Raw genomic sequence first — 24,227 nt, 5'->3', positions numbered from 1 at the left:
AATTTCTGATCCTGACCTCTTCTGCCTCTTGACCACTAAGCCTGCCTGTTCCTGTTCTGATCTGTTTGCCTGACCTGGCTTTGGACTCCTGCTTGTTCTCCGTGGCTGCAGTATCTGGGACAATCCGGGTGTTGCCCGCCGCATTTTGTTGGCAGCCCACCGGCTGGATCCTACCTTGTTCTTTGGCTATTGACTGAACTATTTAACGAGGTTAGTGACTTGCTTTTTCATAATCCTCCTCAGTCAGATTATCTTGGTCACTAATCTGTGTTTCTCTCCAGCATAGGTTATTGACCTGGACGCCCTAGCCACTGCAGATCCGCAGATCCACCTGTTTTCAATAAACGCTTTTGGAAGTAATCCCATTGTCTGTCTTGCCTGAATACTGGGTCCTAAATGAACATTGAAATGGGGCAGATCCTGCCATGCAATGATGAATGATGATCATATCTCACTTTGATAACTGTTTTTGGAATTTTAAAATGAGGATTTCTTAACTCTAAATATTTTTTTTAATATTATTTTTTTAGTTTTGTTGGGATGGAGTGGTAATGTATTTATGCCAATCTCTTCAAAACTATAAGGTTTTTTTGACAGAATCGACTAAAACTCCTGGATAGGTGTCCAAAAGTTTTCAGAAAAGTTAGTGAAAGCCTTGATTTCTCCAATTTAACCCTGCTTTGTGGTTACTATGACCTGAATGCCTCAGAATATACAAAGGCATATCACTCTCATCTACTGGCCTCAGATGATGTTCCAACTTCTTTTTCTAGAGCAAGATATATCTTAAGTAAATTTTGAACTTCAATACCACCATGGACAGAATGTCTGTGTTGTTTAATGAAGTCATCAGAACTTGAACTTCCAGCTTCTTTAGAATGTCAGGAACGGAACAGCCGTTAGATTAAGCAGATGTCAAAGAAATATTCTCCAAGGAACAGAACTAAATGTTTGGAGCAACGTACACACTTCTGCACTCTTCCACAACAAACATCCAGTTTTAGATTATTCACGCTCTAAATGCCTAGTAGAGTCCAATCCACCTCTGGAGAATAGACAAAAACTCTTAACCGCTGCTACAGGTATCCTGAAGATCATCACTGGAGAGAAAAAAAATAAGACCATCGTGAGCCCTTGGCTTTATATGATATAAACTTTCTGATAACATTACTATATCATTTATATGCATAAGACATGATTTGACAGAGTGGATGTAATGAAAAATGTAAAGCATATATATATATAGTGCTGCTGGAGGGGTAACTTTAGTGCAAACAGAATTTAAAAATATGTTTATAACTGTTTTAAAAAGATATCTGTAAAACCAAAGAATCTGTGTCCATAACTCTCTATTCATGTCCTTTAAAGAATTTCTTGCTGAACACATGGCTTGACTCTGCACCAATATCCACTTGTTATGACATGTTTTCATGGAGGAGGAACAGATGTGTCCTCCCTGCAGCATGGACAGCATGCAACCCAGGCAGCTTTGTAAACAGTGGAAACTCTCTGCCGGACCTCCTGAAATTACTTCTGTAAATCAGTCTATGTCTGAATTGTCTAAATGTCCACAACATGTTAAGTGTAATGTACTAGCAGTTGTAGATGTGCTCCATATGTAAATCCTTTAGAGCTCTTCATAGCATTGCGAGAGCATGCTTAGAGAACGAGGAGCAGTAAATGCGGGGAAGAGGTTAGCCTTTACACTGCAAAGGCATCATGTTTTTTGCTGCAGAAACACTGCAGTTAATGCAACTGCAATAATGAAATCATAGTCAAAGAAAGAAAATGCTTTGAGTCAGCATGATCTGTCTGAACCTTTATGAATAAAAAATGCAGCTGATACTGCAGATATGGGTGATACATCACAAGACGGCTCATAAACTGTTTTGAAAGCATTGTGTTTCCTCCTCACCTCTTGGGGACATAACAAATGTTTAGCTCTGCCTTCGCTCTCATAAAGCGACCAATTCATCCAGACAGGCCAAGTCTCATGGTTTATAGTAATAGCATCGTGAAAACAACTCACAATGTCTGATTACTACCCATGTTTTCCCCCTTGACATTTCACACCTCAATATGTTTCAGTGTCCTTGAATCCCTCTGTACTCATTTGTGTACCACAAAGCATTTTCTCTCTATTCTGTCACAGCTCTCATGCTAGTTTGCATAACAGTGTAACATTGGTTGGAGCGCAGAGAGCTCGCTGAACAGCATTTATCATCCTGAAGTGTTGAGTATCTGCATATCTCTCCTTGATGCCAGCACAAAACGAGAAGGGCAGAATAAAACAGGGAAACAAGAGAATGGGAGAAGAGGAACAAAAAAACAGGGAGAATGTGTGAAAGAAAATGAGGGGGGTATATACAGATGCTCAGAAGTAGATAAAGGAATACAGAACCAGAGAGAGAGAGAGCAAATGTAGGAGCAAAGGAGCAGGTCAGAAATGCTTGGCAAAAGCTTTCTATTTTGAGATAAATGGACTGCATTAGGACTACAGTAGTACACATAGAAGCTTCTTTTAAACCTACATGTTTGCTTCATATCTGTGCCATGAAGATTAAAAGGCAATTTTTTTTTTTTTCTAGGAATGAGAAAACTTCAAGCAGGTGGCAAAAATAACTAGCTGAACCAGGCTTGGACTAATTGAAGAAAATGTCCCACTTTTGCATTTAATTATCCCTCGTAAACATGTTCATTACCAAAGAGCAGCCTTCAAGGAACTTTAAAGGGCTTTTATTTTTTAGTTTTAATTTCTTGCATAATTTTGCATGTTTTTTTTTTTTTTAGAAATATGTAGATTTTTATTCAGGTAGTGTCACAATACTTTATGGAATTACCTTGATAAAGTAGCCCCATCCTTATATCTAAAACTACCTTATAATTTAAAGTCAATCAACCCGTTTAACTCCCCTCCTAACTTGAAAGAGACTCAATGAATTCACTTAAAAACATAAATCTCTTGGCAGAGACAGAATAAATTAAGAATTCTACAAATACGTCTGTAAACAGTTATCCCCTTTTCATTACAAGTTTTCATAGAAAGTATTAACAGATATCACCTTTCTATCAACCTTACTCAACTCTCTAACACTTTTACGGTTTCACATTTATAAATTTGAATGGTTAGCTTTTAAGAATTTGAAATAATTTCCGTGTGCCACATCAGTTTTAAAAAATAGGTAGTTATCTAGGTATCAGCATCCCTTAAGATCCCAAACTAGGGTCCTTTATTAATTTTTGAACCATTATGAAGAAACCTGAAAGAAAAGTCTGTGGTTACAAATGGTCTTAAAAAGAGAGAACCTTATAAATGAAAGGAGAAGGCATTTTGGTTGTTAACTTGCTAAATTTATGCAGTCAATTAAAATTGACCAGATGCTTTTAATCTTATTGAAAACATCAAACTCTGTACATTAGGAGGTAACATTATGAATAATTGTGAATCTGGAGAACTTAAATGTCATTTTCCTTCTTGTTATTAAAGTTGTGCATTAGGAAAGATAAGCATTGATAACAGAAAATAACATAAAAGTTATATTACGTTGTTAAGCAGTGGAACTTTATTTTTTTATTAATTAGGTTCTGGGTTTTTTTTTATCTCAAAGGTCCCCTCTCTTCCTCTTTCTCCTGCATCTTCTCCATATATTGATTATATCTGCCATCTTTGTGCAGTGCTGTTGCAAACTGCCTCCACCTTTAGACAAAAATCCTAATTGCTTTTTAAAACTCTCCATGTCAGCAGCACTTTTTAATGCTGGTGTTCACACAACCTTCGCAGATCACCTGCAAAGGCAACTAATTGCACCTATTATATATTACTGCACAAACTATTTAGGTTTTTACTTGATCTTGCCTTTTGTTTTTCCTTATCAGCTGACTGATAAATAAGGAAATGTTTTCTAATATGACTGATTATAACAAACTGAGTGCAAGCCTAAATAAGACATTCTGTGTTTTATGTGAATCTGAAGTTACATGATGAGTTCTTTTCATCCTGCCCTTTTATTTCTTCAGTAAATACCAGTTTTCATTCTCTGAAGATCAGCTTCCCTTGGACTATTTCTCCCTTTGCCAAAGATATTTATATTTTAGTTCAACACTTACTTGAGAAGAAAGGCAAAGGTGCATTCAAAACAAAAGGCTGCTTATTATATCTACAAAGCTTTAGGACCTACAATGAAAACATGTATCTGTGTGATTTAGTTAAGATGCAAATAAAACATGAAGGTCAAGCACAAAATTTGTAACAAAATAAGGTCAAATGGACTGTATATATTGAATACAGTGTTACATTAAACTCAGATGTTAAAGACTTGTTTTTTTGCAGTGCAAATTCTAAAATAAATCAATCAATGGTGATGCTTTTCATTCAGCCAGCTTTTTAAGAGTAGCAGTCAACCCATTCCAACCCAGGAATTTCCAAAATATAATTAAAGTAGATTAGCCAGCAGGACAAATAGAGCTAAAATGTTATGATGCACTCTGTCAAAGGTAAAAAAAAAACAACAACTTGTTTTCACATTTTGGCTGAGGAGAACAAAAAAAAATCTCTTAGAAAAGGCTTAGATGTGACCAAAGAACCAATAAAAACAACACTTTCGCAGTTTGAAAATACAAATATATAATTACTGTCATCCACATTTGAGTAGATCTAAGTATGAAAGATGTGTAAAACAATATCACAGAGCTTTTAAATATCCTTATGGTGATCTAATCTTGAGGAAACCAATATTTTTAATGAAAGTGGGGGGGGGACATTCCAGTAGTAATCAAATAAATACAATTTAAATAAATAAATAATCTGCAGTGTCATTACATATCAAACTACGGTTTTACTTAAGCTGCTTTTGAATATATTACCGACTTTGTTGTTCTTTACATATCCTTTCTCATGTTTCTGAGCAACAAACCAAACTAAATATTCAATAATGTCTTACTTTATTCACAATTACATATTCAGCTAGACTTGGTGGTACAATAATTCTGAATGTAACCCGAAATACAATATTGTTGATCCTCAGTTTGTAAACTGCTAAAGAAAAAGTAGAACATTAACCCTTAAAATAGGATAATGCAATGATCTTAATTATAGACAAGAGAATAGTGAATCTATACTACATTAATCTTTGTTACTCTCAAAACGCTAGATGGCTGAAATAACTTTGGCTTATAGCCCAAAACAGACGGAGGTGTTAAATACCTTAGATTAAATACTTTGTTAATTAGTTACTTTTTTCAGTACCTGTACTTTTGCTCCCTACATTTGAACACAAATATCTCTACTTTCTACTCCTTACTTTCTCACAGCTGTCTCTTTACTTCCATATAAATTGATAAAATGACCTATCAGCTGCAACAAAAAGGGAAAAACCAAAAAGAGAATGTACTCAGTTGGGGCCCAGTGTGTTTATGGAAAACTCCTGATAGCTATATAAATGAAGACAGGGGGCTGGGAAAGGACAGAATAAGATTTTAAGACACAAAACAATCTCCATCTTCATAAGATTTTAGATTAATATGTTTATTAAGTTTTGAGTTCTGTTTCAATTTTAATGATATTTGCAAGTTTAATGCTGTGAATATAAGAATTTTCAAAGTATTCAGCTGCACATGCAGGATCTCTGTTCAGTTCTAACTATGTTATCCTGTCTGAAATTTTAATTTAGAACAAAAATAGACCGAGATAGGACTTTTTTGTTTTCTCTAAAAACACAAGTGAGCAAAGGGGAAAATTAACATATTTTCTATTACAAAAAAAAAACTTTTTTTTTAAGAATATAGTTTTTAAAGTTATTTTGTATCATTAAGGACAAACACTTTCTTTTACTTTTGTACTCAATTACAATGTAGAACCTGAACTTTTTTCACTTTAGTCAAGTGAAGAATCTGAGTACCTTTTACATATCTCAATACACTTGTATGGTAAAGAAAGAAACTAAACAAAAACTCACCTTGATAGGTTTCCCATCAGGCGTCAGTACTTCCTCAGAAAGCTCCATCATTTTAAGAGCCATTTGTGCAATTGGTTTTGCATGGCTATCAACCTTCTTATGAAGTCCGCCTGCCACACAGTAGGCATCCCCGATTGTTTCAATCTGTATGGGAGAGTGAGGAGAAGCAGGAGATGAACAATAACCTTTTTACAAAATGGTTGCAGCATTGATCATTTGCGTACTGTATACAGTGAATCACTAGAGCTGAAAATAAAACACAATCCTTGACCCACATTAAGAAATCATGTTTGTTTTCAGGATTTACAAAACTGGTTTATTAGAATCATAGATCATCCTATAGGCCTGTAATCGAACATCGGATTCCTAGGAGTCTGTAACACCTGTTTTCTAAGTTTGACATATATTTGTCTCTAATTTTGTCTATAATTTTCAACTGCTTAGTTTTAAAATAATAATAAAAAATAAAACACGTTACAATTTACTGTATTTTTCTTATGCTTGGAAATATTGAAAATGCAATCTTAAAACAAGAGAAAAGGCAAAACAAATATTCCTGATATAGAGAACAGACCATATTTGTTGGAGGACAAAGCATCACATGACGGACATTGTTAACACACATAGGAAGTGGTGCATTGAATTGTGTTGAAACATCAAAGAGACCTTTAACTGGGAGTGGTGGCCTAGTGGTTAGAGCAGTGCGCTTGTGCTCTGAGAAGTTTGCAAGTGCCCGGTTTGATCCCCACAGCCTGCACACTGTGCAAGGCCCTTAACCCCATACTGCTCCCCGGGCGCCCCACAATGGCAGCCCTTTTAACCTTATGAAAAAGGGACATAAGGCTAAAAATGACTTAACGTAAGGAGGTTTGGAGCTAGCATCATCTTTGACACTCATTTTCAACTTTAAGTTTAAGTCTGTATCCCACTAGATGCTGCATGGAAAAACCAAGGAATTTAGCTCTCCGACTTTCTGTGACATCCCAACAAACTTTCTTTCCAGATTAGAGAACATTCCTCTTTGGGGACAACAAAAGGACGTATGGTACACTGCCATGGCTGGGATTTGTTCTTCTATTTGTCTGATTCTGATTAATTAGAGTTTTTGACCAAATCATACCTAATTTTCTAGCTATTCATTTCCCTCTTACTTTCATTTTCAAACCATTGACAAATAATTTTTCCCCAAATAAACTATTGAACATTGCACTATTATTTTATTTACTTGTATTTTATTTACTAATAAAGATAAATCATTTTTGTAAAAAAAAATTCAAATCTCTTACATATTTTAATGAAATTATAATATTTTCTGCAAACTTTGGATTAAACAGTATTGTTACTGATATTCAAGATTCTTTAGAGTCATAAGAACACATTGCCTTACATTAGATTAGGAGCAACAAATATATAATGCTCTTTAAACTTTCTCCGGACAGTATAAATTTACATAAAGTCAGCATAAACGTCCTCTTTCGTGCTGCTGGCCGCATTCTGTACTCAATTATTTTTTGGCAAATGACAACCAATGCCACAAAGAGGTAAACTGACCATCTCCAGGTTATGTTAACTGTATCTATTAGCACATCTTTCTTTTCCCAGGATATTTATGTGTTGTTATTGGAAAAATGAAAATAACAGATTAAAAATGCATAGATGAATCTTTTTTTTATATATTACTTTGTCAACATAAGTTGATATCTTTAACTTCTGTTTTCCTTTGAATCAAAGCATAATGCCCAATTTGTCTGTAACACTAATGGAAACTGTTTTATCACAATCAAATTGTAATGATAAATTATTAGGAAAGAAATAGGTTTTCTAAATACAGCGTTTTATCTTCATAATGCTAGCATACATGTGGCATTTGGAAAAAAATGACTTGTTCTTTTCATCTTTTACCAAAAAACCAAAAAAAAAAAAAAAATTTGCTAATTAATCTATTATACATAAGAAAAAAGCAGGTTAGTAATCAATACTGCTCACAGTCTGTGTAAAAAATAGCTTTTCAACAGACAACCTAGAAAAAATCTGGAATAAAACCTGCTCTCATTAAAGTCTGCCACAGGCTAAATCATTTTAACAGTAACCATGACAATGGCGACATATGGGTGATTCACTCTCCTCTTGCGTCCTCCTGTTCCTGCTTTCTGTTTGACACACAAACCAACTCCTCTATCGCAACACTCAGAAAACATCCTTATCACAGCCACCGTCTCCCTTCTTCTCAGCATTTTGTCTTCCCATCTCTCACCATATCTGCTATGTCACATATTTGACAGCCTATACACGAGGAGTCCATTTTTATAGGAAAGTCAGAGGAAAATGTCAGAAAGGTGTCAGAATCTTAGTCAAGCCTAAAGCGAACGGCTATTATTCACTTTGCCAACACACATCTACACACAAATGTGCTCATACAAGCAAAAACATTGACTTTCAAAAGTATTTTGGTGACTTTATTCTGGCACTTCAAAATCAAACTGAATGATTTCCACCAGAACTAAGCTAATTAGTACCTAAAGGTCCACCTGTGTAAATGTAATTGCAATATAAACAAAGCTGTTCTGTGAAGGCTTTAGAGATTTGTAAAAAAAAAAAAAAAATAAAAAAAACTTTAATGAAGAAACAGCATCATGAAGACCAAGGAACACAGCAGACCCTGTGTGTAGTTGTAAGAAAATTGAAAGCAAGGTTATGCAAGGGCGTAGGTTTGATCTCAACTTTGGTAGGGACACTATTGGTCTTAAGTTGAATTGGTCTGATGTCATTGGTCCTGCTTATTATGCATGCTCCTATTTTTTTTATACTTGATGTGAGCATCAGGGTGCATTTCATTTAAAGAGAAAACAGCATTTTTTTTGCTACATTTATACACATTTTATAAGCACTACACTCCCAATATGCTGTTTATCAATGTTTGAAGCATCAGTGGCTCAGAATAATGTAAAATTGGGACAACTTAACACTTTGAAAAGGGTTACATTTGAACTTACCAGTGACTAAGACAGAAGGTAAATATGTGCCTTTTTAACCAAATATAGTCTAAATATATCTGTTGTTTATGTATTTATCGGGTGTTTTCTTTTGAAGAATAGAATTGTGCAGCGGCAAACAGAGGTAAAACCCACTCTTATTTTTTTTAATCTGATATGCTGATATTCTCTGTATTGTAAAACAAAGCAAAATAACATATTGAAGGGACTGCAAATAGATTTATTGTATTTACATGGACGCGGGGACTATAAGAGGAAATGACACTGAGCATTTAAAATATTAACTTCAATATACAAGTTGTGAGAAAAGAAGCGCCTGCTGCAACAACACTGTATTGTAAATTATAAACATGTCATTCACATAGAATTATTAGTAGGGACAAGTAGGTGGGGCCAAAAGTTTGGTAGGGACATGTCCCTATGGTCCCTATGCAAACCTGCGCCCATGACGTTATGATTTAAAAACAGGGTTCCAGGCTTTGAACATCTTATGGAACGCTGTTCAATAAAGTTTTCAAAATTAGAAAATGAGTGGTATAACCTCTATTATTCAAGAAAAGGATGCGTAGAAAAACTGACGGGTTTAGCAAGGAGAACATAAATCAGCGAAGCAGCCGTGAAGCCAATGATAACGGCAGAGGAGCTGTAGAGTTCCACAGCTGAGGTCAACTAGAATTCAAGGACTCTACAAATCTATCCTGTAGGGGTGGATGGCAGGATGTAAACCATAGTTGAGAGAAAGCTGCAGTGGAATGTTATGCATATTTGTCACCTCCCTTTTTATGTTGCGGGTCGCAGGGGCAGCAGTCTCAGGAGAGACTCCCAAACTTCCCTCTCCCCAGATGCCTCCTCCTGCTCTGCTGGGTGGAGCCCAAGGCCATACCAGGCCACCCCAAGAGGCACAGGTCCTCCAAATTTCCTTGGTCGTTCCCTGAACCTCCTCCCAGTTGGATGTGCCTTGATCACCTCCCAAGGGAGGCATCCAGGAGTTTTTCTGGTCAGAAAAGACCAACCTGACCTTGGCTTATATTTAAAATGCAACAAACAATAGAAATTAAATGCTGCACAAAAGCGTCATCACTATACTGAAACATGATGGCAGCATTATGCTATAGAGACTCCCTTCTTTAGTACAACAGGGGACCTGGTTAATAATTATAGTAAAATGAGGGGAAAAATACAGAGGAACAATACTTCCACTTCAGATGGAGGATCATTGTTCATCAGAACTACTTAAAACATGCAGCAGATGCTGTGATGAAATAGTTTTTAGATCAAAGTAAATGTGTGTGTTAGAATTGTCAATATCTGGACCTAAAAGTAGAAGAGAATTCATCAAAAAAGCAAAGATGTTAAAAAGCATTTTCAATTTTGTCTGAATCGCACTTCCTTTGCAATGAAAAAACAAAAAGAAAAAATGTAAGCATATGTGCAAAAGTGTTACAAACATACACTTAAAGGCTTGCATCTGCGGTTTGAGCTAAAGCTGGTTCAAGAGTAGCAAAATAAGAAAGATGAATAAAACTCATCACAAACTTTAAATTCTGCTGATTAAAAACATTCAGAAAATATGTTAAATTTCATCAGATTGTATTTGTGGTTACACTGGTATAAGTTGTGGTAGACAAAGGATTTAAAGGGATTAAATACCAACATGTTTAATACCTTCCTCCAATGACCCTATTTGAAGTTGCATGTTTCCATCCACTGACCTTATAAACATCCAGAATGCCACACTGGTAGTCAAAGCGAGTGTAGAGCTCGTTCAGCATTGAGATAACCTGCATAGGTGTGCAGTGGGCACACACAGCAGTAAAGCCCACGATGTCGGAGAAAAGCATGGTGACATCATTAAATTTACGCGCTGGCACTGGCTGACCCTGCCACAGCTTCTGCGCCACATCACCCGGAAATATGGAATAGAGGAGATCCACTGTCCTCCTTTTTTCTTCCTCCAGAGCTTGATGAGTCCTCTCTAAGGTAGCCTGAGAGAAGAGGGAGGGAGATCAGGAGACTGGAAGACATAAATGCTAGCAGTAATGCATCAAATAAAAACATGCTACCTTATGCAGATACGGTTATTGGGCATTTATTTTAAGATATGTAAGCTGTTTGTAACCTGCCTACAGCTCCAATGCTTTAGTAATGTTCAAGCATGTTTAGTATGATAAAGCTATTTATAACTCAGGCCTGAGGGAGTGGTTGCAGAGACAGAGATGGATGCAGAAAAGATCCACTGAGTTGTTACAATAAGCTTTGAAGCCAGTTTGTGATCTTTAAAGCCAAAGATCACAACCCTTCTAAGAATAAATGTCAAGAGAACAGTTCTGCTCATAAAGAGGTGATTTATATGTAGGATGCAGAGAGCTGCAGTGAGATTTGAATCCTTTTAATTGATATTACTGAGATTTCAACCAATGTAAAAGAAAAATTGTCCTCCTTATCCACACAACTAACACTAAATGGAAAGAACAAATGATCCTTTATCACTATTTCTAGAAATCCACATTGAGAGCTGCAGCATAAATATATGATACATGCTGTCCCTGAATTTAATCAGAGTGGTTATCAAGATGAAAAAAAAAAAGCAAAACAAATGCAGTATAAGGTGTGCAACATTTAAAAAATACATATAGCAAAGCTCATAGAAAATAATAATATTGATAACTTTTTTGCAAGGACCAACTGTTTAAGTCTAAATGATTTTACTCTCATTTCAGACATAAAATCTGTACTAAGCCTGAGGAAAATAATGCAAGCATTTCTGGCATTTACTTAATCATATTTAATTACTTTAACACAATTGTTTTATGTCCTACCCTTGTAACATGAAACAGTTGTGTTAAAGTAACTAAATGTGATTAAGTAAATACCAGAAATGGTTGCATTATTTTTTTCTGTGATAGATGAAGAACACTTGCATGCTTGTCACATAGTCTCAGCAACTTAAAAGTCTCCGTTGTTACTAGAAGCCTAAAACTGGAGTTGTATTTTACCTTTAATTTGTCCATTCTTTTCTTTAGGCCATCCTGGGCCTTGGCTTGCTCTCCTACCAGGATAACATCTCGAGTGGCATCATGGATGGGAATGTCTGACAGATGGAGACCCCTGCCCATCAGCTCCTCTAGCTTATCAACACGCGGAGAACCCAGAAACATCAAGGAACAGGACTCAGGGACATGAATCATCTGACCCTTTAGCTCCATAACCTGACAGGAGAAACAACGAGAGAAAGAATGAAAGGAATACCTTTACTGAACCTTGGTTACTACAGTACAAATATAGTATTGTGATTTGTGTTTAATATAAACCTCTCATTATAAAAAAAACATTGAGGTTAGGAATGACTGTTAAAACCGTTGTCTTACAACCTTTTGACATGTTAAAGTAACAAAAGAATTCCTTTTTTTTTAATAAAATACACTTGCATTAACATGCATATAATACCGTATTTAAACACCTCCTATGTTTTTATTCTTATTTACACTGAACATTAAAATCTTTATATTTGTTTTCATTGTTTGGGTTTCTGTGTGATAATAGCTTGAGTTAAATTGATGACTTGTCCATAAACCTCATTGAAAAATAACAATGATCGTAAGCATTTAAGCATATGTATGACTCAAAAGGAGGTGTGTAATTTTTAAAGCATATTTGCAGATGCTCCCTCTGATGGAAGAGTCAATCTGGCTGTTTGATTTTTGAGAGAAAATGTTACCAAAACAAGGTATTTTTAAAACGCTTTTGACTCGCGTAACCTTGACATCAAGCTGAATTGTTGTGGTTTTACTGCCTTCACAAACTTGAAAATCCATCCTGACCTGATCCCACTTCAACGAGAACGATCCAAAATGGGTTAGCCAATTACTTTGCAGTGAAAAAACATGGTAGAACAGGAGGACGAACATGTAGCTGCTCACATCTGCTTTTTCAGCATCCACGATTTCATTTTTGAAAAAGGGGACATCAACAGCATAAAACATTAGTTTTTGTCGTTTCTCACAGCGTCTGCTGCTATTCCATTTGTTACTGTGATTGGGTAGAACCAAACTTTGGTAGGGGTGGCTGGGCAATAGGTGTCACTTTGCCCAACAGCTCAGAAGGTTCTGCTGAATATCCCTCCTCTCCCAGACCAGATTAAATCAAAGCAGTCTCAGATTGGTAATGTTCAGACTGAAAGTGCTGCATTATATCAATCTGGCTTGCCAGGTTATGTCTTGAGCTTCTCTCAGAAATGTACAATAGACTTTATCAACAGATTGTCCCAAGAATTCAGAGACCTTTCGGACTTTGTTCAGCCCTTCTAAATAGAAGCCTAATAGCTGGAAATGGTATGGATGCAATGCTGCAGCAGACCAAGAGCAACATCATGACATGGGTAGAACCCACACTGCTAGAGGCAGCTTTGCACTGAAAAGCAAATGTCCTTCTTCAGTAGACAAGAATAACTAATAATTCATAATAAATGAATAAACCCTGTAGTGCCAAAGACAATCTCTTATTATGTCTAAAGTTAACTTTGAAAGACCTTCAACCATGGACTTCAGCTTAGAAATGGCTTAGATTTTCTTTTTTTTCCTCATCTGTACGTAAGCTTTATTAAACTGGGGCATGAAGTGTTGCTTTGTTACATCTTTTTACCTACTTCATGTTGTCAGAGAGGTTCCACCTATGTAGCTTCTTAATTACACATCTCTGGGAATAACCAAGTATGGATGTGGCTACTTAAAAACATACACACAATGTGTCATTGTTGGTTAATTTATAGTTTACTAAGGTAGGATAAATATTTTTCACAAAGAGCCAAGTGGTTTTGGGTATGTTTTTTTTTCTTGTAATTAATGAAATCCTAAATTTTAAAAAGCATTTTATATCGGCCCAGATTTTTTGTCTAATATTAACTTTAATTTGATTACATAAAACATTTAAGTCTGAAAAAAATTTTTTTATTAGATTTCAAAGCACTGTACAGTAAACATAGGAAAAAGATCAAATAAAGGTCAAATGGAAAATCAGATTCTGGTCACCTCCCTGGTAATCTTGCATCCACTCAGTACTGTAGGTTTCCCACTGTTCTCTGTCAGCACATATTTTTCTTGTAGAAAACTGTCAAGTAGAAAACAATTTTCTTGTTTCTTGTGACTTTTTTTTTTAACAAACCCAACTAGTGAAATATATTTTCAGGACTGGTTAAATATCTGTAACAGAAGTATAGAGAGCTCAAACTAAAGAAACAATTCCCAAAAGACAAAGATTAAATAGATACAACATGTAAAGCATCGTTGTAGTACTTTCCTTTCTTTAATCATCTCTTTCTGTTTAAAATCATATTGGTTTCTTTCTATCCAAGCTCCTTTCTTCATCTCCTTCATCCCCTCTATCAGGCTTTCTCCATAGTGTCAGATAGATTATTCCGCAAGTAAGCACGCTGCAGCCCTGTTTTATTTATAGCACAAGTCTCCTATGTCTGCATAAAACATACAGTATTCATCTAAGTCTGCAGAGCATTTTCTCTACAAACATCCAAACAAGCAAGAGCATAATATCTATGACTTAACTGTTTTGGTTTCTTTTTTTTTTTTTAGAAAGGTAACATGCATGGAGCATAATTACATATGAGGCTTCCAACCCCCAATGAATGAGTTGACCCAACCCCATGAATCCAACCTGCACCTGGACCCCTACAGAAACAAGAAATGAGAATAATTTTAACCGACTTCAGTGATTTTACTTGCAGTACCTGAGTTTTAGGAAGGATTTCCCAGAACAATGCAGGCTGCAAAGAACAAACATGTCAGAAACATATGCTGACACAAGCAAACTGCCGCCTGAGCAGCTGTTTCAGGAGGCTGTGTCTGGCCGAGTGGGAGGGCCACACATCTTATATACTAAAAGCCATCACCATGGCAACTGTGAAATCAGGGGAGCCACACAAAATGAAAAACATTCTCTAATGCTGTCTGGGAAATAAATTAGCTCTCTCTGTCTTAAAATGTTTTCTTGTGTTGGTCTTTGGAACATAAGAGGATAAAAACTGCTGTGGTTTTCCTGCAGTTCTTCAAAAAACACTAACGTACATTTACCTAATAGGATGTAAATCACAGCACAACTTAATTTGTGTTGAAGAACATTTAAATATAATACGTTTCAGCCAAGAGGTTAAAATGTGTTATAAGGTTTTGATCAGTACAAATCTATAATTGAAGACTTTCTTTTTTCTATAATAAGTTGTTCTATTGTTGTCTGATAGGCAGGAAAATTATTAATGCTGTAATACCGTAATAATAATAATAATGGAATTTCAGCTGATACTAAGGTAGGCAGGAGTCAAGAGACGCAAACTCTTGATTAATGCTTCTCTGTTAGCACTCTTTGTAAGGCAAGCAAGGAGACTTTATAAATACAGCACATTTTAGTGGCGACACGATTGAAAGTGCTGCACATGAAAAATAATGACAAGAAAATACATTGCAGTGGTATGGAGGCAATACAAATATTTAAAAATAAATTAGATAAATCATTAAAACATCACGATTATATAAAAAAAAGTATAAAACGACTGAGAAAAAAAATGAAAGAAAGTTGGACTGGAAACTTTAACTATGTTCAAATAATACGGTCACAGACCACTTTAAACAAATGCGTTGTTAATCTTGCTTGAAAGCAACTGTCCTTCATGAACACATTAAGTCAGGGGAGGTTATGTTGCCTCCAGCCCAATTTTAATGAGAGGAAAACTTCAAACACTCTTATCATTTGTAGCTTTTTGGACGTAACTGCACATGTTTATGGACAAAATCAGCTACTCTAAGTCTGAGGCCATGGTTCTCATGCAAGAAAAGATGCAACAGTGTCGGCCTACAGCCAAGGAGTAGCAGTATCTAGGTTTCTTACAAGTGATGGTAAGATGGTATGACAAACAGACGAATCAGGGCTTTTGTTTGCAGGAATGAAGGCACTGCTTTGATTTGTTGTAAAGAAAGAGCCGAGCCAAAGAGCCAAGCTCTCGATTCATGGATCAGAATACATTCAGAATCTCACCTCTGGTTGAGAGATATGGACTATGACCAAAAAAAGAGATCATAGATACAAGCAGGTGAAATTAGATTCCTTTTCAGGCTGGCCTGAGTCTTGGGGATAGGTTGTGGAGTTCACTGATCCGAGGGAAGTTCAAAGTGGAGATGTTGTTTCTCCACGTCCAAAGTAGTCAGTTTAGGTGGTGGTATCTGAACATGATGTCTCCTCCTAGTAAATACGAATGGGAGGAGACCCAAGGGAAGACCCAGAACTAGCTAAAAAGACCAACATCCCACCTGGCCAATGACTGGGATTCTTGGGGTTTAATGTTGTACCTGTTCAACCTACTTAATGATCTTGAGTAAGCAGAAGAAAATGGTAGGATGGATGCAAAGCCAGCCTTAATTATTAGTCACTGCTGGATTGCCAAGTTTGCAGACTACAGCTTTTTTGTCAGGTGGCAAGTGGGAAAAGGTAATGAGGATGCTCAAGGGCTGTCACAGAAGCCCCTGGACGTTCAGGAAATGGAACAAGAGGTAATCATTCCTATCATGCAATCAGTTCACCTGACATCCCGTAACAAATGGAAATAGCTGATCCAAGAAGTCATAATACCAACATGCAGTGATGAAGACTATTAACAAATAACGCATCCAGTGATAGAATTATTAGCAGAGGATCTCACAAAGACACACCAAGAGAATTCAGCCATTAGCAAGCTGAGTTAGTTTGCGAGAGCAGTTGTCTCAGCATTGCAGAACGATTCGCATTGATGGCATATTTTTGTCCATAAATAAGTCACCTAATAATGAAGGCCTCCAAAGAAGCTCAGCTGATGCCTCCAAAGGTATTCCACCACCAATACACAAAGAACTACATAAAGAAATGTGACATCTTTCCATTGAAATGACAATAAGCTTGATTTGTGATTCAATTCCACTGGCCATAGAAGAAAAAGGATATGACTGAGGTTTGTAGAAAAAAGTTTAAAAGTTCAATATACAAGTATCAAGCAGAACCTTATTTTAACCACCCCTCTCAGTCAGATAACAATTCTGCACTGATCCTGCTGAATCCTATCATAATAATGTTCACAGGATTCTGATTACTTATGTCCATGTAAAGGTAGCTTCCTTTCAACTGCAGTGTTGTACAGGAGGATATGAGTTCAGTCTTGTTGTTATCGACCACTTTACTTGCTTTGATTACGTACTTCCATAAAGTAAACAAAAACTGTAGTAGAATTTTTTTCAGACACTTTACATAAATTTTGGATTTTAAACCTAAGCTGCCTGATGATTAGAGCAAAGAATTCAAAAATGAGCTGTTCCTCAAGCTAAACAAATATAGGGGCATTCATTGCTCCAGAGCAACACTTAAACATACAACTGAAAACGGGCAACCAGCAATATTTAATCTGACCTCTCTTTCCAGTTTCAGAAATGTGACACATTTGCATTTGATCATGCAGCTACACCTGTCTACATGCATATTTCTATCAGAACATACAGCAGCTGCAAGAGATTTCACTTTGTCAGGATTACATGTATTTTGAAAGGAAGCGTGTGTAAAACCAGTTAGTCATATATCTTGAATGATGTTATATTAACATGTATAGTTTGAATGACAAATGTAATCTTTTGTAACTTATCTGTGATGTCATCTGTAGCCAAACAGCAGCTAACCTTAATGTCAGTTTTGTGCTTTTTTCCATATTCCTAGATCAAAGGATAATACGTTTGTATCGAACTATTGAACCTATCACTGACTCATAATGAATGGGTGTAAAACCTTGGCTCTGAGTAGTGTAAATGCTTAAAGTAAACAATGTTTTTCGAGGGCATATTTTGAAGTTTTCACTCAAGCGTATTCTTAATTTAAAAATTTTCGGAAATTAGAATGTAATCTCATAGTGGATCGTCTTCCAGCTTCCACTTACTGATTACATAACAGAAAGTGGTCTTATTTTGAGTAGTTCTTGCTGGTTTGTTCTCTAACTTTCCTTATTAGAATGTAGGTTTCTACATGAATTTAAAACATCACTCATGTAGCATTCCACAGTATTCCATGTACCTTCATTAAAACGTACATGTTTCTTTAAATGGTCACTTTAAAATTTCATATCAAAGAATTGTGAAGCCAACAGCGTATACTTAGAAGTTGTGATTCCCATTAAAACATTTGAGGTCTTTCTTGACTCAAAATAAAAGCTTGCAGAATTCCGCCAACATGAAACAAAGTGAAGGATTCAACTTCAGAAAGTATTTTGACCCTTAATATAGTCATTAATTAATTTTAATAATTTAAAATGTAACCAGGACAATCTGCTTTTAAACAAAACAGTTATCAAATTCATCCTGCTAGAGAGCCCTACATTTTTTTGGAATGGACTGTTGAGAGATAACCACTCTTATACTTTCTAATGTGCTATTTAGTTTTGTTGTTTCACTCTTACAAAATATAGATTTTTTTTTCTCTTTTGATTGCTGTTGTATTATTCCAGTGTCTTCCAACCTTCCTCTCGTTATCAGGTGTCAGTTTCTCTCTCGTGCTCATTTTCTGGCTTACTGTGTAAAAAACTTTACACAGTCACAGTTGCACACACACATACGCGCATCCCTGGAGGCAGTTATGTTGGCCTAGTTGTGCGTCTCTGTTTAACTCAACACTCTTTTCTATTTCTGCCTGCGTCTCTGTCTTGACAGCACAGAGAAAGAGTAACTGAGTCAACTGTGAGGATGATAGGGAAAAGAAACGGAACAAAAGGAAACTAGACAAAGAGGTGGAAAAAGATGGAAAATGGGCTTAAAAAAGATAAAAAAAGGGGGGAAGAATGGTTCGTCAAAGTTAACGTATTCTATTAAGTATTTTAGGGGGTAAATAACAAATTAAAAGCCCAGAAGAGCTCCATGAAGCATTTGCAGAAAAAGACCAGTAATAAACACAGAAGTCAGAACAAAACAATTCCTCGTATGGATTTTACAACAGATAAAACTGCCTTTTTTGTGATTCAGGTATTTTCAGGAATTTTTTTATACAACGAATGCATAGAGAGGCTATATTTGTTACTTGTTTTGATGCATTTAATGTTTAATCATTATGTTTTGGTTAAAAAAAATTATTGACACATCCCAGTAGATGATATAATGTGTGCAATTGCTAATATACTTTCCCACTGTGCAGTCTGCTCGCTGCAGCTGTAATGGCTGCCTGCATATTTGTTGCAGCTGAGCGCAGCAGAGCAGAGCTTCCGCTACTAAAAAAGAAAACTCAACCATCAACGTGCATTTAATTACATATTTATATCTCTTTTAAATAAAAATCACCGCCTTTAAGGTTTATTCAGATTTTAACTGTTCATTTTCTTGTATATCAGAATTCGAAGTTGGTTTAAATTTTTTTTTTTTTTCAACCAAGTCCAGTGGATATTTTTTTGAATTTTTACGGAATGACTATGACCTGGATGACTGAGAACCTTCATCAGCATATCAATTATTTTGAAAACTGATTATTAACAATTATTTATTTAATCCTTTTGATGTTTATTCCTGTTCAATTACACTAAGACCCCACCCCAAATGGGCGTTCTTTTAAAACCACCCTGTTTGTGTAACATATTCCTGCTTTTTTTTTTTTTGTACATAAAACTTCAACTTTTGGAATAAACTGAACTATTTCTGAATAATTTAACATTAATAAGCAATAAGACTCGATTAGCTGACTATTAGGCAATGGGTGTAGCTGGAGCAGCAACCCAATGTTGATGTCACATTTATTGTCATGTTTAAGCTACAAGATATTGGTTGGATCAGATAATCATCAGGCAAACAGGCTACACGTTTTTTTTTTTTGTTTTGTTTTTTTAAATCACTGTATAAGTTCAATAATTACTACCCTACAAAATAATAAAAAATATTTGGGTTTAAAAATGATCGATTGAGACGAACAATCAAGGCCTGAAAGAAAAATTCTGGTCCTGTCCTGGACATGTTTGTGTTCACAATGTGAAGTAATGACACAAGTTAAAATAAAACACAGTCTTTGCAAATAAAAGCGCTTCTGTGGCAAACCAGAGCATACTATGACATTTGATTTCTAAAAGATAACGTGTGATTTTAAGTTAAGTTCTGTTTTCTTTTTCAGATTTACAGGGAATGACAGGGGAAGAGCATTCGAAATGAAACAAAAAAATAATTGATACGAAGACAGGAACCAGTTGGAAGGAGCTTTGGAAAACAAAGGGTAATATATCTGGTAATATACTGTATGTATTGAGCAAGACTCCACTGCTGAATAAAACTGCATGTTGAAACCAATCTATGCCTTACTGCAAATGAAATAGAGTAAATTTAGTTTTACACCATACATTACGGCATTGTGCTAAGATGCAAAAATACTAAACCAACAGTGATGTTTAGATGTTGGAACATAATACCGTGGGGCATTTTTTCATCTTACAAACCTGGTAGAATTACTCAAATCAAAAGGATGAGGAGATACGTCATTTGCTAGTTTATAAAAGGATGAATTTCTAAGCAAGTCAATGGTCTAAATACACATTTTACTTGAATATGGAGCTGAATGATTTTGCTGAAATTTTAAACATTTTTATATTTTTTTTATTGTAATTTTATTTTGGCATTCCACTGCACTAGTCACAAGCATGTAGATGTTTAACTCAGTGGTATTGCCAAAAAAATCTTAGGGGTGGCCAGGCAGGGAGTAATGTGCACGAAGGGTTTGCCGAGTAGGTGCCAGAACCAGTTCAGTGTCAATCAATACAGTATCAACAGGAAAATGAATGAGCACAACATTTCTATATTCCAAATAAAGATGAGCTAGCTTTACCCAAAGCCCTTGCTAAAAAAAAATAAACAGTGTATTTACAGATCCATGCTCTGTAAGTTAAAGGTATGGTGGAGGTCATTCTTACAGCTTTGCATGTGCACTCCCAGTGTTTATGCTACTGAAAGCTTATTATCCCAGAGTCCACTGTCGAAGGACTTTACCATTATAGCTGCATGGAAAAGCCCAAACCTCTACTCATGCATGGATCTGCACACTTGCTTCTGATCTTCAAAGATTAGAAAGAGGTGCCAAACTGGGTGTGTTGTAGGTGATCTGCAAGACCGCTGCACAAATGTTAAGACGTGCAAAGCGTTTTTTTTCCAACCATGGAAATTAAGGAAACTGAGGAAATAATGACAATTATCAAACACATACTAGCATATATTATTCATGTATCAAAGTAATGAACAAAAGTAATAGAAAATAAAACTTAACCATTTTTTATACATGGCTGAAACATAACCATAAAAAAGGTTTGCATACGCTGTCTGCTAAATTGCAAACACAAATTACTTCGCAGCATCTTTAAAAATATGTGCTGCCCATACAAACATGTTTGCACCTGTTTTAAGACATGCAAAATTTCTGACGATCAGGCCCTATGTATCACAGCCACATAAGGGCTGAAGTGAAGAAATCATTGTCTAAGAATCATTAACATTATCTGACCAAAATTTTGTGTATTTGCATTTGAAAATTGCATTCTGTAAAACTGTGAATATATTGCAAGTACAATTGATGTCCTGTCAAACAATTCTAGAGGTTCATCAGAAACTGACCAATCAGCTATCTTGATTTGTTCCAGAGTAAAACGCCCTCCTTTGCAGGTGCGCACTCCAACAACATTACTATAATCTGCATTAGGAAGACATAACAGCAATTGGAATTTTGTTTTTTAAAAAACAATAAAAGGGGGAAAGGGGGCTATCCAAAGACACTTTTTTTAAACAGTTATTTCAATTTCTAAAACCACAAGGGAGTCTTAGAAAATGTAAGATGAAAAAAGCCTGCTGCTGAAGGCATGAACAGGTCAACACAACAGTTATCAATAGAAGCTACTAGTTATTCAGCCACACGAAGGTAACACATTTTACATTTTTTTTTCGTCATATTGACATTGTTTGCTTATGTTGAGCTCGGACAAAGCTAATTGTTAAATATATTACAAAGACATGTGGTAATAAGCTGCATCGGAGACAACATGCCGGCATGGACGCATTAAATATTAATAAACAGCCTAATTATACACATGAAATAAACTAGCTTTGTTTTCACAGTCTTATTAATGTATTACTCTCGTGCTTTTCTTACCTTAAAGGTATAATGGAGGATTTTCGTGAATTTTTTTTAAATGTGCATGCACAACTCTGTACCCGCTCCCAAGAGGGAATGCCTATTTAACGTGTGCAAGAGCATGCACTAGCCTATTTCTCCTTGTGCACGCTCTGTTTAAAAGTTGCAGTTTGCATCATCATACAGGCTTATTTCCCAAAAGAAGATTTGCAATAATTCCACTATGTCAGACTCACCACTGGTAAGTGAAAATGGGGACAAGCATGTAGGACGGCCTAACGTAAACATATCACTAGAATGATTGACAATTAGGGAGACCACTTATTTCGATGATCCACCCGGAAAAAAAAACACACCCCCCACTATAGCTTTAATATCAGATGATCAGGAAAAATGCCTTATTAAACAACTCAGGTAACATTGTGCTTCACTTTCTAGCCATTTAACCTAAGATTGTCAGAGTTTTGGCTTTACTGGCTTTAATTTCGGCATAGCTGGAGCGATCTGGCAGTAGGTGTCACATCAATTCATTTTCCAGTTCTACTTGAATCAGATTGAAAGGATATAAAGGGCGCACTTAACTTATAAATATGTTCCACAGCCATCTTAAGATTTCAGAGAAAAGGGTGCAAATCTGTATCAGATCAATGCGTGTGACCAGTTTCTAATCAATCAGTTTCCTGCTTGAGTACACTTTATTACATGATATTCATAGAATAAATGCTCCTGATTTCATTTATGTGTGGATTGTATGCACTGTTAGCATCATTCAAGGTGAATTTCATGTCAATACTGAAACAATGTGTTCAATAACTTTTCCCGTGACAGAATAAGATGAAAGGCCAAAAAATAGCAAGAAGGTAAGTAGTCGGGATGTAGCCTTCAAGTTTAAAGTGTCAAAGTGTTTTTCTTTTGGAACGGATTGCTACTAATTAACTTTGCCTCTTCTCAAGGACGCTGCTTAGTCACCACTATATTTTTTCAAGCTGTTCTGCAAAAGTAATTCTGTAAATTCTAGGTAGCAACCATTCAATACTGTTTACACAAGTCAAAACTACAATCAGTAAAATACATTCAGTAGGTCTAATGCTGAGGTAACACCTCTCTTAATCTTGGCCGTTTCACACTCTGCATGTTTAATATGTTCAGATCCAGAACAGCAATCCAGACAATAAAGAAAGAAACTGGAGGAGCCTGAAAAAAAAGAGATGAATGTAGTCTGAGAAAGAACGAGATACAAGGACATAGGGAGAACAGGCAGGAGAATGAGACAGACTGTACTTGATAAGCAGAAATAAGGGAAAGGAGGGGAGGAATGAAGGAGAGCTGGAGGTGAAACATGGAACTAAGGGTTTTTTTTCTGGGAGATGTCAACAGATTCATTCGCATGAACAGCCAATGAGCAGCAAACAGTCAATGAGTCAGCCTCTTTCAAACACACACACACACACATAAAGCTGCAAAGGCCTTATCTTGTCAGACTTTAATCAATTCAATTCTCTTCCCACTGCTTTAATAACTATTACCTATAACATATCCACTCACAGACACTGTTTATAAGCACAAAAAAAAATACAAAGACAAAGACACATAAACGGAATCTGTGGCGGGATAAATGTCTATGGAAAAACACTGATGCTGATTTAAATTAAAATCACAGTTGAAATTATTTTAGAATTTGAATCAGGAAACACCAAGTTCGCACACAGAGGCCATATAGCCTATACCCTGCTGAGAAACTGGGCAACATTATAGCTTTAGGACCTAGAAATCAGGGCCCGTATTCCCAAAGAATCCTAACTAGTTGTTTAGGAACAATCCTGGAATTTTTTTTAATTCTACGATTTTTCTTCAGGTAGATAAAAGTTATTCACTAATTACCCTAAAACCTCAGACAGATGCTACAGGGAACAAATGTTAGGAGCAGCAAGACTACAAATGAGCCTAAAAATGTTTTAAGTTGAGGAAACTGACAACAGTAAAATAAATGAGGGAAAAACAACTTTTAAAAATAACACAATCATTAAAATGGAGATAACATAAAATGTATCAAAAGAAAAAATTATATATATATATATATATATATATATATATATATATATATATATATATATATATATAT

At 35.8% G+C, this 24,227-nt stretch overlaps 1 protein-coding gene across 1 annotated transcript in view; it reads right to left on the bottom strand.

Annotated features, from left to right (window-relative positions):
• Positions 1 to 24,227, bottom strand: part of gucy1a2 (guanylate cyclase 1, soluble, alpha 2) — a 61,729-nt gene that overhangs the window by 11,319 nt on the left and 26,183 nt on the right. The window contains exons 5-7 of the mRNA XM_015389303.1: positions 11,944 to 12,156; positions 10,660 to 10,932; positions 5,955 to 6,098 (exon numbers count right to left, since the gene is read on the bottom strand). Of these exons, the coding sequence (XP_015244789.1) occupies positions 5,955 to 6,098; positions 10,660 to 10,932; positions 11,944 to 12,156 (630 nt within the window). The remainder of the gene's footprint in view (positions 1 to 5,954; positions 6,099 to 10,659; positions 10,933 to 11,943; positions 12,157 to 24,227) is intronic.

Source organism: Cyprinodon variegatus, unplaced genomic scaffold (genome assembly GCF_000732505.1).
Source record: "Cyprinodon variegatus isolate N-32 unplaced genomic scaffold, C_variegatus-1.0 Scaffold454, whole genome shotgun sequence".
NCBI lineage: Eukaryota > Metazoa > Chordata > Actinopteri > Cyprinodontiformes > Cyprinodontidae > Cyprinodon > Cyprinodon variegatus.
The sequence above is the reverse complement of the archived record's forward strand: the minus strand, read 5'-3'. Positions and strand labels throughout refer to the sequence as shown.